At 40.6% G+C, this 18,241-nt stretch overlaps 1 protein-coding gene across 14 annotated transcripts in view; it reads left to right on the top strand.

The window, feature by feature from the left end:
* EPHA5 (EPH receptor A5) overlaps window positions 1–18,241 on the top strand; it is a 197,043-nt gene that overhangs the window by 132,374 nt on the left and 46,428 nt on the right. For all 14 annotated transcript variants that reach the window (XM_074905404.1, XM_074905402.1, XM_074905403.1 and 11 more), the window contains 2 exons: window positions 12,540–12,664; window positions 15,554–15,713. In XM_074905404.1, the coding sequence (XP_074761505.1) occupies window positions 12,540–12,664; window positions 15,554–15,713 (285 nt within the window). The remainder of the gene's footprint in view (window positions 1–12,539; window positions 12,665–15,553; window positions 15,714–18,241) is intronic.

Genomic DNA, 18,241 nt, shown 5'->3' with positions numbered 1-18,241 from the left:
TGAGGTGAGCACTTGCAGCATGAAGGTTCTTCAAGGGGGAGTCATAAACATGCAGGGTAATACTAAACAGAGAAGTGGTTTATGTGTTGCATGTATGGAGACATGCATACACATATTTTATTTCCTCACTAAACTTTTTAATGGTCTAGTCCACACACTGAATAAAGATGAAGATGAGAGAGTTGGGCACTTGCTTAGGTCTATCCAAGATATCCCCTGGTCCAAGTTGGAGAAGAGAGGCAAGAAACTCCTCTGAAGGAAGAACCCCCAGTGACTGATCATGTTGAAATCCCCTTTTCTTTTCTAGCAGTTACAAAGCTAAGAGGTGGTGAGTGATCAAGGAGAACTTGCCAAAACCATATCTTTAGCCCTATTGTAGTGGTCATGAACCAAAAGAGGAATCTGGATGCAGTAAGACTTGTCTTGCCTCCATCTTTCTATAATGAGGTCTTGGGAATGCTGGATGTCACCAAAGCCTCAAGATATATTTGAAAGTGTAGCTTCACAAATGCTTACTCTGAAGCAGTAGGTTGCTTGATTCCTAGAGGCCTCTTCCTAACCATATCTAGGAAGAGTGAAGCCACTGTTTTTGTTTCACAGCCAGGAGGTGGACGGATCTAAAATGTGGATTTGTGGCACATTTTTTTCCCCCTGCTGCTTCAGAGAATGGCATTATCGAAGTACAAGCCAAAAAATCAGAAAATACCCACTCTGCTATTCTGTGTGTGTGTCACCTAATTTTTGATTAGTCATACCCACAAAGCAGTGAAAAATGCTATTGAGGGACGACCAGCCACTGACCAGTGTAGATTGTGTGTTGCAGATAGAAAATTCTTTGATCACAGTTCTGATGCCGAGGAGAAGCTAAAGACATGTCCATTTATGCATGATATGTGCAGCTACAATTTAAAACGTCTGAAATCTCTGTTGGTATCATTTAGTTTCTGGATGCCAGTCCCACCCTTGGATGCTTGGGGTGTTTTCCCGTAGCATTGCCCCAACGTAGCATTGCCCCAACGTCCGGAGCCTGTGGTGACCCAGCTGATTAGGCAAGTGCTTGGGACATACCCTGTCAGAAGTAGAGGGGAAAAATTGGACTAGAGGGTCCCTGCACAGTCTGTAAATTGGGTTTTCATGTCAGAAGTGTTCTGGCGTATTCTTGAGTTTGTCTCTAAATCCTTTTCAACACCTTTGGAAATCAACTGGACTGGAAAAGTCTGCCATATTGTGTCAGAAGAAACTGTATTTGCTTCCTGCAGGAAGGTAATGCCTCTGCAGGGCGGGAGAGTCAAGAGCCATGCTTTCATATGCAGCTACATTTATCCCATTGAAAACACTGATGCTCATCCTGGGCTTTGTGTTGCTCAGTTGTGATCTCTGCAGTTTCGCTTCAGTGAACCAATTTTACACAGAGCTCATCTTTAAGCACACAACTAGTACTTCTCCTTGGAAGCAGAAGTTGGAGAGAGTTATTAAATTAAGAAAATAAGCCTTTACCACAAATTTCCCCATAATTTTCCTTTTTGTCACTCATGTAGGGTTTTTGTTCCATGTTTGAGCTCAGCGTGGTGTCACCAAGTTGCTTGTGATTTAAATAGAAGAAGCTGGCTGCCAGGAGTAATGCTTGCAGGTATTCCTTCTTTTCTTTATTTGCCTTACAGCAGTGCCTGCAGGCCAAAGCAAAGATTGTGCTGGCAGCATCTGAATAGTTAGTTCCTGCCCCTCATGTCAAAATAGATGAAGGAATTATCATTATCTTCATTGCACAGATAACAGCAGGGAAAGATGAAGTGACTTGCCCATGGTCATGCTACAAGTCTCTGGCAGAGCCAGAAAGCAAAGTATTATTTCCTCTGGTCTGATGCTTTTATCCCAGTGCCATCCTTTTGTGCAACTAGCTGCTTTCAACAGTTTAGACTTTTTCCTTAACGTCTCTTGGCACAGAAGTGCAGACTGGTAAATGGCATGAAATGTATGTCTCCCAGATCTCTGCCTTTCAAGATCCTTTTTATTTTTATCGCTCACCTTATGATGCCCAGCTGCCTTTGTAGAGCTGTGTGTCTGGAAGGATCTCAGGATGTGCTCATCTAACCTGCTTTAAAACCTCCAAAGGCACAGATGCCACAGGTTCACTAGGTGATTTTTCCTGGTGCTTCATTATTTTTGTCCTTAGAAAGCTGTTCCTAAATTTAATTCTGTGCTTGTCTTGCTCCAGAGACAGCAGCCTTTTACTTATTTGGAGACTCATGTTCTCTTTCAGTCTCTTTTTCCCTGGGACTGAACAGCTCTGCTTCTTTCAGTCTCTGTTCGTAGTTTTCTCAACTTGTGCTTGTTTGCCGATTCCCTCTTGAATTCCCTCAAAATGCACTGTGTTTTTCCCAGCATTTGAAATGGGGCACACTACAGAGCCACCAGCTCCCTTGATGGCTTTTCCCTTCTCCCCGAGGAACTGATAAATCACTTCTCTACCTCCTGGGAAGCCCTAGGTCGAAGCTGCAGCTCTTCTTCCTTCCAAAGGACATTGCAGGCTCCCATGTTTCACTCTGCAAAGGTTACCTCTTAAGAAGCTGAAAGTACCCAAATTTCCCTTGGTAATATCAAGAGATGTTTTTGCAGGCACCTGTAGTGCATTTTGACCTGTGCAGAATTTGCTAGTTAGCTTCATTTCAATGCTTGGAACCTGAGATTTTAGGGCAAACGGTACCTAGGGTCGCACTTAATTCCTGACAAACAGGGCAGGATGTTTGGTTTGGCAGCAAGGATGAGATCTGTTAGATTTTGTCCCTGTTTGTCGCCATTTCTCTTAAAAACAGTGATAGCTTGGGCAGCATTTGCCCTGATCCAGAAAAGCAACTGTCAGTTTGAAACCAGAGACAGGGTGGGAGTGGGTTTATGGATCACAGGTGTATATATAACCACAGGTATATAAACCTTTCCATTTCAGCTCTAGTCACTTTGCAGCTTTACTATTCTAGGTTTTTGTTCTAATATAATATGTTTGATATATTGTTTTCTTTTAAAGAATTTTATTTCAAGCCTTCTGGACTTCATTGGGGAACTTGGTTATGGAAAAGGTCTGGACCATGATTCTGCAAAGCTGTGGCCAGATCAGGGTCCTGTCAATGGTGGTGCCCTTGTGCTTTTCTCCCATTTATGAAAAAGATGTGACAGAAGAACCGTGGTGGTAGGAGGGACCAAATACCATAGGAAATCCAAAACTAGCTACCACAGGAGTTAAGGACTTTGCCCATTCTTCCCTCTGACCTGCTGCACCTCTTCAGTGGCTTTTCTTCAAGTGGAAACATAAGGAAGTTATTTGGCTGCCTCTGATTTCACTGGAGTGTTCAGTAATTTGGCTTTAATATTAGAATTCATCAGCAAGACTGATTGGTGTATCATGCAAAGTGGCAGGCTTGGCAGAGAAGGAAATTTCCCACACAGTTTAAAAATGGTCCATGGATTTACAGGGTTTAGAGTTTGATAGCAGCTGGAAGAAGGATGCAGCAAGTCTTGTAGGAAGAAAGAAACCAATATAGAAATTAAGAAGGTGAGTTATGGTAGGGAGCAGGAACATGCACATTTTATGCATTTTATTCGGTTTCTTTGGTTTTGTTCTTAATGGTGTGTGGTTTTAAAAGGAAGCTTTTGCTTAAATGCAAATCAGATACTAGATTACTAATGATAGGAGAGGCACTGGTAAGTGTGCTGGAAGGTAACCTGATAAATACACTCAATAATGAGGATTCTACTGCAAAATGCTGAGCCCTGTGGCTACAATCCAGCAAAGTGCTGAAAGCAGTTGTAGCACTCATGCTTAAAGTTAAGCATTTTCCCAAAGCACTTTGATGAATCAGAGCTGGAGTCCTTATCACCTTGCTAGGAGTGAATTTATAATAAGAATCTTGTGAGTCAAAAGTATTTATTCTTAGGCTTCACAACTAAACCACTAATGGAATACAGGGAAATTACAGCTCTTCTGTGGCGTGAAGGAATCTGACTCTGGTCTTAACCACAAATTGTTCCACAGCTTTGAGAAAAACTTAGTATCTTGATTTCCAGAGGCCTTAGAAAAAACAAAACCAGAGATTGCAATTCCCTGTAGAACTGCACCCTATAGGAAGATATTTCTTCACACCTCACTTCCCTGCTCCAGCAACCCTTCATCTCAGGTATGCCTCAGCACCTACTAGGGACAGCAGAGAACCCTTTTCCCTGAGCCCAGGCAAACCGTGATGCCTTAATGTCTCCCTCTCCCTTCCTGGGAGCTGAATAAATTACAGCCCAACAGAAACTGTTTGTGCAGACTCCGGGCTGATGCTGCTATAAGTACAAATGAATGTATTCTAGGCCTGGCAATAGGAAAGAAGTTTCGCAAACAGTGAATTAGGTCCATGGCCCGTCTTGGTGGGCCAATTTTAAAAATTTATTTCTTTTTAAACAGTATGTAGCTTTATGAAGGGGACTTTGCACCATAGTGTCTGTGACTCTGGCTTTGAAGTTGCTGCAAAATACAGGTGAGTGTTTGCAAGCGTCCAGGTTTCAAAGGCAAAAAAATTACCTTGATTGATGTTACAGAGCATGGTGCCTTTTGTAGCCTTCGTTGTATAGACAGTCCTTAAATACTCACACACTGATGTTCCTGATAAGGCATTGAATGTGTGTGTTGAGTGAGCAAGCTGAAGGCAATACTTTCCATCCCTCGAGATGAGTGTGCTCAGTGTTATACAGTTGTTTATGATAAGTCTTCTCAGAAATCACAAAAGAAATTAAAATAACAGTGTACAGAGGATTTATCAACAGCTAAAGTGCCAGGACATTTCTTATTTCTCTACATCCCAACGATGGGCATTTCCAATGGTGACCATGTTAGTTAGCTCATGCTGTCTGGAGATAAAACTACTGCTAATGCCATTATTCTCATTTACAGCTTCTAAGACTGGGGGTATGTGTGTGTGTTCCTGTCACCTGAAATTTTCTCTTGTGATACCTAGTCATGTTTTCCTAAAGCCCCATGTCTGCAAGTCAGCTTCCATTATTTAAGAGTACACGTCTTGCATCCATGATTGCCAGGAGCTGAAAGCATATCTGTACAACTCTGAAAGCAGAAGGCAAATGGCAAGAATCCAATTTATTTTTTGAGATCATGTGCATTTAAGAGTCTTGCCCAAGATTATTTGTGGTTTGGAGATGGCAGTGATCTGTGATAGATTCCATTAAATAGTGTGGATCTGTTGTACATGGGGTGGTGCGCACGTGAGGAATGACCAAGTTGCCTTGCTCCAAATGCTCTATACTTCAGTGGCCAGATTCTGTGATGACTTTTGGCTCTGCTAATAATCCTGTCACAACTGCAACATACGATGGCAGTGTCACGGTGCAGCTTCATTATGCTAAGTTTTTTAGAAGTTACTTGCTTTTTTCATGGCAAAAGCAGTAATTTTTGGAAACATTTGTGCAGTCAGCAACAGGGTATACAGAAAGGAGTGCCAGAGGTGAGATGCTGCTATGCCTGCCTGGCGCTTCAGTGAGTCTTAGCAATATTTTGCCAAGGCAAAATATTTTGTAAGTGGGAAAGCTTATGTTGGCTGCATCCACTGCCCTTTGAGGAGTATGTGTTGAGCCCTGCTTTCTTACACCATGTTTTGATTAAGAGAAAAAGACTGCATATAAAGGCTTTAAAGCTACACATTTTATTATTTTCATAACTTATGCATCAATAATCAGTAATCAGTCTTAATAGCAAAATATGTTTTATGGATACATTTCTATAACACAAGTTAATGTAAAGAGGTTTGAGCAGTGATTTTGTACATACTGTAATAGTGCTCACTTGCTGTTTGTTCTTTTAATACCATTTTACAGGAGTAGCTAAATATCATGGAGTGTTCATCAAAAGATTTGCGACAAGAAGCAGTAGGTCCTTATGGATGGATCAGTTAATATTAGCTAGTCACTGTGAAACAGAAGATACTTGGCTTCCCTTGTTGTTTCTTTCCTTGCAAACTCCTCCAGGAGATGCTCAGAGGAAGGGTGGCCTTGAATTAGGTGAATTTAGTGTGCACCCCTCCTTCCCCCAGGTTGTGCTAGCACAGTGAAGTTACAGCAAGAACAGGGTACTGGGACACAGTAAATCTTGAAGCCTAAGACCACACTGGTTCACTGCAGTCCCAGTCTCAACCAGGCATATCTCCTGAGCTGTTACACAGACCAGAAGAAAGAGATTAACTGTTATCCCTGTGCTGATGCAAATTGCATGCAGATTACTTCTGTTATCTCTGTAATGTGAGTATAAATTGAAGTTTTTTTCCTGTTTTGTATCTTCCAGCCATGAGCACTTCTCTGTAGTGGGGCTGCTGGTAATTAAAAGCATTGGGTTAGTAGTGTCCACAAATACACAGCATCTGTTCTGCTCTCTTTGCCTTTAGCAAAGGTACTTTTCAGATATCTTAAGTCCAAGATATAGAAGTCTAGAGAGAAAGTATCTGAGGAAGGCTTTGTCAAAGTAAGAATAGGCTCTCCAAGAGAATTAGGCAGCAATTTGGGTTTCATCTTGCATGAACCTGATGCTGTGTCCAGCTGGGAGGCAGCAAGGTCTGGGAGCGCCTTGGCTCTGTTGACCAGCTTCGGCTTCAAGTCATGTCATGCTGTTGAGCTTAAGAGGCTGTGCTTAATCTTTTAGGGACTGGGGTGGGAACCACCTGAAACATCACTCCTTTTCATATGAGATAACTCTGGTTGCTTAGGACTCGTGTTACAAAAATGGGGCCCTGCCTTCTCTCCGGGCCACTGAGTATTTGAATTGGGTTCCCATCTCTTCTGTGACCTCTTTCGTTTGAAGGCACACATCAAGGCATCTCAGGTTTCGGAGGCATTCAAAATGGAGTTGGGTAACAAAGACTGTGAATTGGTCTAAGACTTGTCATTTACCTCAGGCGTTCATCTTGGGAGGTGGAAAATGTGAAGAAACACTATATATTCGTTGCCAAGGGAATGTGAAGATTGTGTTCTCATTTTGATATTTGATGTGTGAAAGGACCAGCATGAAGTCCCCATCTACTGAAGAGATACCTTGAAAAATCATTTGAAAGAAGATCTCCACATAAGAACCATATTTTAGGGTTGGGCTCGTATTTGGTGTTTGGATTTAATTCTGGGGCTAAAATTTACCCCCTTGCACTATTTAGGGCCTGTTCATTTTTGAAATCCCATGTATGATCTCAGATAGAATTGAAATGGCATTTAATGCTATAGTCCAAGGACCTTTTATTCCCTGGACTCAGTTTTCAGAAGCACTTACAAGTACCTGCAAATTGAGGTCTAACCTGTTTGCCTAGCTAGGCAGGCATGGTTTGCAACTACTTGTCCTCAAGAGACAAAGAGTTTTGAAACCCATTATCAGGCAAACTGGGATACACTCTGGGATATTAAAAATTGCAGCAGAAAAGTCAAGTTATGACTTAAATGCTAAGGTCTGACCCAGGCATAATATCCACAGTAAAAGTACTCTTAGGGGAGCCATTGGATGTTGAGCTTTTCTAAAAGTATATAGTTTCTATACAGAAGTGCAAAGAGGTAATACAGTGAAGATCTGGGCTTTTTCCTACTCAGAATAGTGTTTCTGTTTTGACTAATGTATGTATCTTGTTTAAAATTAATCTACTATTTGAAGCCACCTGCAATTTCACTGCCTTTAGTGTGACTCTGTGAATAATGCAGGTCTTGCTCTAAACTCTGAAGTCACCAAAGGCCTGAGAAAAAAATTCAATAATGTCATTAATTAGAAACTGAGTGAAAAATTGCAGTATACCAGGCTTTTGAAGTGGAACCAGAATTACTTGTCTTGTGGTTACTCTTCTGATACAGGTTTCATTTTCTTCAGTTAAATCTGGCTTTATGAGTGCGTTAATGATAGCATAACTATTTGGTTATACGATGACAGGTGAAGGTATTGATTTAATCACAAGCATGAATTTGACTTTTAAATATTCTGGTGTAAATTCAGACTGCAAAAGAAACATGGCACCACATGGAGGGAGGAACCCCAAGGTATATTGCAAGGTCTTAAGTGTTAGATCCCGAATATTTGCACATACAGGATTGTAATCACACTAAAATAAATTGCAAATGCATGAAAAACACATGAAAATCCATGGCTTAGATGTCAATAAAATGTGATGTCTCTATCTATAGACATCTGTGTCACAGATGTCTATAATGGCAGCCAGGGCACAGATGGTAGCATCAGGATCCTCCTCTTTGATGTCTTAGTTGTCTTTGGAAAGGGACCTGAAGTCCTGATACCTGGAGAGTCAAAGGAAAGAGAAGTGCCAGTCTGCCAGTGTAAATCAGCTTCTCTTCCTGGGCTACTCTGGGTTGCTCCAAGTGATGATCTGTCCTGGCAGAAGTTAAAGCTGGATTGAAGGTCCTGGGCTGATGGCTTGGTTTTTGCAGCAAGGGTGAAGAGAGCTAGTTTTGTTTGGTTTGGCTTGGTCTTTTTTGGATCAGAAGTAGAAAACTTTATTGGCTGTGGGGCTAAAGGTGAGGTGGAGAGCCATTAACTGTTGTTTCTGCCAGAGTGAAAAATACCGAGGCAAAAGTAATTGGGCTGGAGAGAGCATTAGATAGACCATGAGATGTAGAAACTGGATTATTTGTTTTATCTTGGTGGAATGGTCATTCACCTGATAACATTATCTTAAAATATAATTAACATTTTATTCCACTAAGCATCATTGTATACTAGATGTTAGTGGGACACAGCACAGTATGTTGTAAATACGGGGTTTGGTGCCCAGATGGCTAATTCAGTGCTAATGTCATTATCAAATGTTGCAGAGGAAGAATGTCCTAAAAGGTCTATTCCTCATGAAATCATCTCCTGTAGTTATTCAGATGTGACTAATGATGCATCTTCTGCAGAAACTTTAATTTATTTATTTGGTATGTCTCCTTCTTCTTAAGAAATGTTAGGAATAGAACAACAACAACAAAAAAAAAGAGTAGAATAATTTTCCTGTTCTTTTATTTGTTCTCTGATTAATTTTAGTCTCAGGAAAGCAAAAATGTACATTAGCAATTTCACACCTTGTTACATCTTCTGTTTGCTTTCATCATATGCATGGCTGTTTTCATGAATGGCGAACATAAACATAAATGATGCAATATCCCTCTTTGATTTTGAGTGTCTTGCTGAGAAATTAATGCATGTGCAGATTATTTGTAAAGAAACATGAGGACAATTCACAATGTACATCCACTGTTTGTAGTGTTAAGACAGGGATCTGAACAAGACTTCTGCCTGTTTACATATGAAACATGGGAGATTACAACTTTATGTATCTTGTCTCTTACGGCATTTATTTTTTTAACGTGTTGTACTCCAAATGGAAGTGCTCCATGACTTGGCTTCGTTCTATTAAGAGGATGCTGCCCTTGCAGAAGCAGTGACCTCTGAAAAGCAAGTCTCAAGTAATCCTTTTATTTTCCTGAGATCATGTAGCACAGTATCCAGTTGCAGGCTTTTAAGATGGAATGATTGCAGACTTTGTCCGCTTGCCTAGATTGGATTACATTCTGTTTGACAAAGAAAACTCTAAAATACTTATACCTTCCTTCCTTCAGTTCAGAGCATCGTAATCTCCGTGCATTGAGGATGCAGAGTAGTTGCTGTATCATCCCAGCACCACTGGGATTTATTGAATTTACTTAATTGGCCTTTATCTCATGGTTACACTTTAACGCTTCTTTTGAAGGAGATTCAAAAAGGATACAGTTACTCCTTTTCTAATTTACTTTGAGAGTTGTGTTACTCATTTTCTTATCTTCCCTCCTTTTCCCGGTAGAGCAAACCATTCTGCAGAGCCACATTTGAACATGTTAGAGATGTGCACAGTGAGAGATTTAAGTCCATAAAGCTGTTAACTAGCCAAGCTTTTTACACACTGCTTTTTAAAGAGCATGCTCTGTTTTCAGCAAGTAGGAAGTTTGACCAGCACTTTTGGATGGCTGGTGGTGCATTTTGTGTTGTACTGTGCAGATGTATGTGAAGGAGAGCTGAACTCTGAACCTCCCAGTGAAAGATTTTGCAGCAGAGTTCAGGAGTGCTTGCATTGTTCTCTTGTTTTTAAAGTGCCTGTGAGCCTTGGTCCTATAAACACTTCAGGAAACCTCATAAAGTGGATGAAAAGTCCCTTATTTGGTCAGGTGATCTTGACACTTAGAACTGCCTTCCTGAGAGGCATTTGATACTGGAGAGGGCTGAGGTGTCTCCCCTTGCTGCACTTCTCTAGTTTGATTTTACTGATAGGAGTTTAAAAAGGCTTAATTATCAGCTCTGACTTTCTCCATCCTGCCAGTACTCTGCTGACATATCTGCAAGGCTGACATAGCTGTTGCAGGGATTTGGGGGCACTGGAGGACAGTCCCAGGGGGACATGGGTCCCTTTTTCTGAGTACTTTGGTGTCTCCATCTCCTATATATAGCATCCAAGTGGCTCATGATAAGAAGTGATCAGTATTGGCTATTTTACTATGGTTCTATCATCATCTGTTATTTGGCACCACCACCCCACAGTGAAGACTTGTTTTCTGATGCCTCTGAAAACCATGTAGCTCCCTTTGTGTCAGAAGGGAAGTTCATCTTATTTTAATGAAGTTCACTACTCACTATGTCTTCTCTGGGCTCACACATCTGACCATACACATGTTCACGGACCGCATATCTCACATGAACAACTCAACATGCTGTGCACACGCATGCACAATACATATTTAGGCACCTGGATTAATTAATGGAAAGTCCTATACTGGATTAGCAGTTTGAGTCTACCTTGTTACTTGCTTTCACATAGCCCAAAAAATTGTGGAGGACATCAGCCGAGGTTAAGGTGGCTTCTGCAGATGAAAAATTGTTGGTGATCACTGTGCGGCGCCTACATAAATAACACGATCATCATTCAAATTAAGGTGGTTTTTACTTGCTCAGTGGAGTAGTTGGGGTAGTTGTGAGATAGATGCACAGCTAGAAAGCGAGTGTTGTCTGTGCATCTTGATGCCAGCTCTCCAGCAGAAAACAATATGGAAATAGCCAACACCTTTCAGGATCCTCCAAGAGCCAGGTGGAGGAGAGATTAGTAAACAGGAATAAGAAAAACTGGATCTGAAAAGAGACTGAGATGTGGGAGCTTGCTTTAAAAGAGAAGGCTTGCTGCTAGCCTTCAGTCCAGGGATAATTGTCTGGAGCTCTTCCCTTACTCTTCTTGGCCGAAGATCAGACCTGGCAAAATTAATTTGTTTGTTGTCTTTATTTTACTTAATGGGTTTGGGTTTTTTAGTATTGTGAAAATTAGCCAGTCCTGTGTATAGGGGAAGTCTTTTTTTTTTAATAGTTCCGAATACGTTTTAGAAGATAAAATGTGGTCATTTGCTACTTCTCTTTGCATTCAATTCCCCATATGGCCACAAAGGTCTTTGCTATGGGTCTCCCCAGTCCCCTGTAATCCTTGCCAAGAGCCGGCCTGTCCAAAGGGTGAGTCAAAGGCCCTCAGTCAGGCATGGGCTGTTTTTTCCTCTAGAGAAGCTGCTCTTGGCCCTATAAATTAGAGACTATGAATTTCTCCTGTCCCCTTTTCTTTTCACTCAGTGTTGTTTCCTAATCTCTGGCATAAAATATCTGGGGTGTTTGAGTTGCATTGCCCATAGCAACTTTTGCTAGGGAGCTGGTGGGGATGGTAACAACCACGACTTGAAAAGTCTCTGCAGATATCAAACTGAAAACAAAGGATCAAGCCTGTTTCTGATGAACATGTGTGCTGCAAAGGGCAGATAACCTTTCAGGGCTGCATCTTAAAATAATAAGCAGAGCTGCTATGGCTGCTTTCATACTGCATCTTCCCCAAGCACACTGCAAACTTCCGAACTGTTAAAATCTTTATGGTTGCCATTTGCAAGGAATTAGCATCACTATGTGAGCTGTAACACTCCAGTGATATTTATGGAGAGCAATTGAATTATAAAGGTTGTAAAGGCCTGGGTACCCCGTTCCTTGCTTCTGGGAGGAGGGAGCTGAAAGAAGCCTAGGCTTTAACTACTGTACAAGCCAAAAAATAGTTAAGGAGCCCACATAATCTAAGGTCTTCTGAAAAATACATACCTCCAAAACAGCTGAAAGAACGCAATATGTAATTAATATGAAATTCTGATAACATAGCCCCTGACATAACTGGAAAGGCAAGGTGTGGGGTTGATGTGTTTGAAAAGTGCTTGAAAAGACAAGGGTGACGTTTGTAAACTGTTGATGGTGATTCTTATGTTGTTACTTTGTTCAGGTGGGTAATGCTGGTCAGATCCTCAGCTGCTGAAAATCTGTGAGTCCAGCTGTTAAAAATGGGTAAATACCACCAAGATGAAAACGGACCCCACTGATCTGCAGTAGCTAAGGATTGCCTTGCGTTTTAGGATGCACTGACAAATTTGACTTTGACAGGGGCAGACTTACTAACCATGGGTTTTGTCTGTTCTGTTTTTCTCCTGTCTTGCAGCACCTTCTCCAGTCAGTAGTGTGAAAAAAGGGAAGATAACTAAAAATAGCATCTCCCTTTCCTGGCAGGAGCCAGATCGACCCAACGGCATCATCCTGGAATACGAAATCAAATATTTTGAAAAGGTGTGACAAACTGATTGTTGAGCATCCCAAGTACCTTCTCTTTACTGTCCTTTTCGTTTAGTTATAATTATTTGAGTCATGGAAGAGAATGGAGTGATTTTATGCATAAATCAATGTCAGATTGATTTTGCAGTAAATGAATAGGAAGACCTGAAATGAGGGTGTTGTTTTCCATTAGTGTGCCACTTCTCTTGAACAAATACATTAAATCTGCGTGTCAGATTCCTCTCTGGCCTTATCACATTAAGATAGAGCCTGCTCATTTGTTAAAAGTGGGAGGAGTTGGGGATCAAGTGTCTATCTCCTCCCAGAAACATCAGGCTATCCCTCGCCTTTGGCATTTCAGTTTCTCACTTGATTTTTGCATCCACAGTGTAAGGAGAGGAGAAGGATTTTGCAGAGAGATTGTATCTGCCCTGACTTGAAGAAGGGCACGGTGGCTTAAAAGGTTACCTGGGTAAGGTAACCTAAGCTAGCTACGTTACCTAGCTCTTGCTCTTGGTCTAATGGAAAATGCTCTCTCTTTCTACAAAACTTGCCTCTCCTAGTCTTCATTTCAAATGGTGACTTGTTCTCCTCCTGCAAAACTAATGCACTTTCAGTGAAAACGATAACAAATGCACTTTGTCTAAATACATATTTTGATTGGTGTATCCTTAGATCTTTGGAAACCCTAGATTTCCAAAAAAATCAGATTTGCCAGATTTGGCTGAATAGCAGTTTCTTGCCTTAGCTGGGATTGTAAGGTATTCTTTTTTCTTCTGAAACAGACAGGCTTTCTACATGAAAACAAGAGGAAAATAATGAAATTGAATCACAATTCACTTTTTGGGGGGAGTTGAATTTCTATTTTAAGATCTTCCATTAGTTCTGTTGATGACCCAGGTGAAAACACTCAATGTAGACTAGGGCTGGTCCTTACTCCTCTCTTCTTTCTTGACCGTTGGAGGGACCTACTCAAGCAGCCCCTGCAAACAGGGGAAAGAATTTCAGAAATATTCTGCATCAGGATAAAATCAACATTATTTTTGCAGATGAGGGATCTTGGGCAAGGGTACAAGATGTGTGAGTGGCTTAAATAGGGCTGAGGTTCTCAAAAAGGTTAAAGCACAAAGCAAGAATCATAATATGCTATCACTAGAAACAATCCATTACTGATTCTTTTATTAACTTGTTTAAACAACTGTTGTGGCGCATTGAATCCTTACTGTGAAGTGGCCTAGGAAGATTAGCCTTTAGGAGCCTTGATAATGAACAAATAATTACAGAAAAACAATCCATGTATTTGTTCATTTTACTTAAGTTTGGTTTCAAACAAATTGGGGAAGGGTGGGCTTAAAATGTTGTATTTGTGGTCTGGAACTAGTTTCAAATAGCTTCAGTGAATTGTTCTCCAATGCAAGTCCTTTATGGGGAGGTAGCTACAAGCAGCCTGAGTTTATGCTGTCTTAATATATTTCTTTCAGACTAATAGTGAAGCTTAGTGTTTTCTGTAGGAAATCTCAAGTGTTTAAATGTTTGCAGAAGTCAACAGCGTATTGAAAACCTAATTGGGCTGACATACAAGCAAAGATGTGACCTAATATTCACTTACTGCTTTTTAACCAGTCATTGAGTTAGATTTGGGATGTCGTCCTTAATCCTTCTTGTTTATATTCTCTTGGTTTTCAGCCCTTTATAAGGGTAAATTTGCAGCATTCATTTCCAAGGGGTGAGAATGATCTAGTTTAAATATTTTGGAAAATTTGGTTTTGTTAGATCACATTCCTTTAAGAGAAATCACTCATTTAAGAAGAAGAAGAAAAAAAAAGAAAGCCCCCCCCCCCCCCCCCTCTCTGTGTATATATATATATATACACACACATTTCTCCAAGACAGTCTTGGGTACCTACAGGCTTTAATGAGAAAATCTATAATCCTACATTTGGAGATTCCCAGGGCCTTATCCAGGCATATTACTGTCTATGGAAAGTTGCCCATTAAATTAAAAAGAAAAAAGAAAAATCAGTTCAGATGCTAAGAGCTATGCAGAAATCTTGGTGGGGAATTACTAAGAACTCCTATTTACGTCATAATAATTTGGATCTGAGAGGATATGGTGAATAAAAAGCAGTTTCCAAGTTTGTAGACCTTAATTTATGAGCTCTTGTCTAGATTGTTTTACAGTAAATAATTCTAAGAGTAATTACCAAGCATTTGAGTGAAATTTTAATCAAAGAACTGAAACTCTTTCACATTAGTAACTGATGTAAATGAAGATTTATTTCAGCAATTTTTCTTCAAGTTCATTCCTTCAGAAGAACAATGCAAAATTAGGTATTTTCCTGGAGTTTTGGTTTACCATTCCCTTCTCAAGTTCTAATTCGTGATTCTAGAAATGCCAGCGTAAAGTTGTACAATGTACAATATATATTTCTCTCTTTTAGACCGTTTTACATTGCTGGGAAGTCATTTTGGTATAAATTAAAATCCTTTCTAAGGTGATGGGACTTTTTTCTTCTTCCCCATGCCTTGGGATTGATCTTTGTATGATGATCCTTTTCATTGTCCCACTCCATGTAAATCCCCAGCAGTGGAAAGCTTCTCCTACTGCAGATGCCAGTTTGGTCCCTGTATTGTCATTTATGTGTGGAAAGTCACTCTGCTCTGTTTCATACCTCCTAGAGTCATTGATTATAAAAGAGAAATCAGATCTCACATTTTATACTGAAGAAGAGGCCTTGAGGCAGGGGGTGGGGGGTGTGTGTGTTAGGAAGGGATCCTCAAAAATGCGTATTTTGGTCATTCTTTGTAACATTGCTGTGGGGGTTGTTAAGAGTCTGTCTTCTCTGAGAGCCACTATTTGTGTGTGTGAACTTTGTTTTTTTTGGGGGGGGGGCTTGGGAAAAGGACCAGGAGACAAGCTACACCATCATCAAATCCAAAGAGACGACGATTACTGCAGATGGCTTGAAACCAGGCTCAGCGTACGTCTTCCAGATCCGAGCCCGGACAGCTGCAGGCTACGGTGGCTTCAGCCGAAGATTTGAATTTGAAACCAGTCCAGTGTGTAAGTCCTTTTAATTACTGTCAGCCTATGTCTCTGGAACGATTGCCAGAAATAAGTCGGGGGATCAACAACTTTGCAGAAAGCTTGTTCCTTGTCCTGGCCTCATCCCTTGACTTTGAAAACATCAGGCATGTCATGACCATGCACTAGACAGGCTAACGCACCTGTCCTTGCTTCCTCAACTCACATGGTGAGGTGGGAGGTGAAGTCAGGAGGTCTTCAGGCTCCAGAAATTCATAGCATTCCCTGCTTAGAAAAATACTGAATTTATGAGAGCTGATGCAAGAGAGGACAAGGGCTCTCCTCTCAAGCAGGTGTAGAGGGGATGAGACCTGCTCCTCCACATCTCTTAATGGCTGTCTGCAGAAGATGCTGAGCTCTCTTAAATATCCGCATGTGGTGAAAAAACCCTGAAATGGTGGTTTTCTACAAGGGGAAGAATTGAACCAGCGTCTTTTTGGTGTAAGTTCCTGTCAAGCTGAAAGATGGTTTCTCTTGCCTGCCAATGCCACAGCCTCGAGGAAAGGAATTTGACTTGTGATCAGAAATGGGAAAAATGTGCACTGCAGGCACAGGACCTTTGCTTAACCTGTTACAAATTTGTGGGTTTTGAAATTTTTTTTTTTTTTTTTAATGAATCTGATCATTTAGGTCTGGATTCTGGAGCAGATTCTGTGGCAGGGTGAACTCCCAAGGCACGCAGAGGCTGTTCTTTCCCCTGTGTTCAGGCATAGCTGTGGGGAAATTCTTTTTTCCCTGATTACCAGATTTTTGAAGAGGTGTCAAAGGTAATTTTCTCCCTCAGAAAATATGTCCTATCTATTTCAGTTTGTGCAACTGTCATTTATTAATTTTTTATATTGTTTGCATGGAAGATAAATTTTGTGGTGGAAACACACTTTCATTCCTGTGGGAAAGAGCCTATTTTCTGGATGCTTTCCTTGGAAACTTAAATTCATCAATACTTTGATTACTGCTACTCTACTTCATTTCAAATTCATCATCTTTGAGAAGAAGATGCCAAGTTGTTTTTCCAATGCATGCTACCTTTGAAGCCATAATAGATTTTTAAAAGAATTATTATACATGTGCAGATGTAGCTGTGGAGCCAGTGATTGAACTAATACAGTGCAAATTGCATCACGATGCAAACATTAATGCAACAGGAATGGTCTATTTAATGTATTCCTTATTGTATTAGCCATTAATCGTGGCCTATAAGTAGCAACAAAATCATGTTATGCCAAAAATTATTCTTTATTATACTAAGGAATTTTTCTTGGAGTTGGAAAGTTTCTAGTTTAGAGTAATTTGAGTAGAGTAATAGTGTTCCAGACTATTAATAAATAATACATTAAGTACATGCACATTTGATCCGGTGCCGTTGGTACCTACGAACCTGGTGCGAAAATAATGGCACTTCCATAAAGCCCATTGTGTAAGTGTGTTAATTGGTATTTTTTGAGGACATCACATTGTAATATCTTTAAACCCATTGAGTTGTTTTGTCATACTTGCACCTCAGTCTTTTTAGTGTTTTAAAGGCAGAGGAGAAGGTACTTCTCTGATACTAAGGAGCTGCCAGCGTAGTCAGAGGAACACCTATTGCATGGTCCCTAGTTTGGGAGCTGGGAACTGTCCTTCTGTTGAATTTGAGCTCTGGCTGAAGCAGGACTTAACCAGATGTTTAAATGCTTGCTAGAATTGAAATACAACATAAGCCTCAGTATCTTGCAAAACGCAGCTCTGTTTGACATTTAAAACCTTTTAAAAAGCAATTTATTTTTTTTTTCCAGGACCCTATATAAATTCACTATTAGTGCCAGGAGTGTGACCAGACTCCCACTGCTTTCCTGCAGGTCCTAGAGAATCTGAAAGCAAGCACAGATCGAAATCTGACTGCTACATCAGAGTTAAGATCTGAACCTCTTGTTAGAGCCCAAGCAAATTATTTTGATTCAAGCACAAATTAAAACCTTTCATTGACTGTTGTGAGAATTAAAAACAGCCTCCAAAATCATTTGGACCAAACAGCAGGTTTTGTTTCCAGTTTGTAAGGTTTCTGTAAAGTTGTTTTTAATATACTTGGAGGAAATACAAAACAACAGCCTGAGAAATGCAGTAAAAGGAGAATCCATAACTTGTTTTGGAATTTTCTTTTTCCAAATTTTGGTGGTTTTTTTTTTACATACTGCTGCCTGCATGTGCAATTCTGCAAAGCACCGTGATGCAGCCAATGCTACATTTTTCAGTGAAAGTTTTTTATTTGTGTGGAAGCTGTTGCTGCGTATCCACTTGCTGCTGTTCTCCTTCCCAGATTCCATGGAGCTTGTCTAGCCATGATAAAGCTAACCTTGCCAAAAGCTGGTTTTCAGCTGGATTGGTGAGCTAATCCAGCTGGTCAGTTGGATGGGAGTAGGAACATGTCACCAAGTTGATGAAGGGTAATGCAAGTCCCCCTCCCGGCTTTAAATGGCAGCAAGGTCCCAGCTTGGTGCATGAATTCAGGCTTTTTAGCTGCTATAGAT

This window comes from Athene noctua, chromosome 4, assembly GCF_965140245.1.
Source record: "Athene noctua chromosome 4, bAthNoc1.hap1.1, whole genome shotgun sequence".
In the NCBI taxonomy this organism is placed as follows: Eukaryota; Metazoa; Chordata; class Aves; order Strigiformes; family Strigidae; genus Athene; species Athene noctua.
This window is presented reverse-complemented; position numbering and strand designations above follow the sequence as displayed.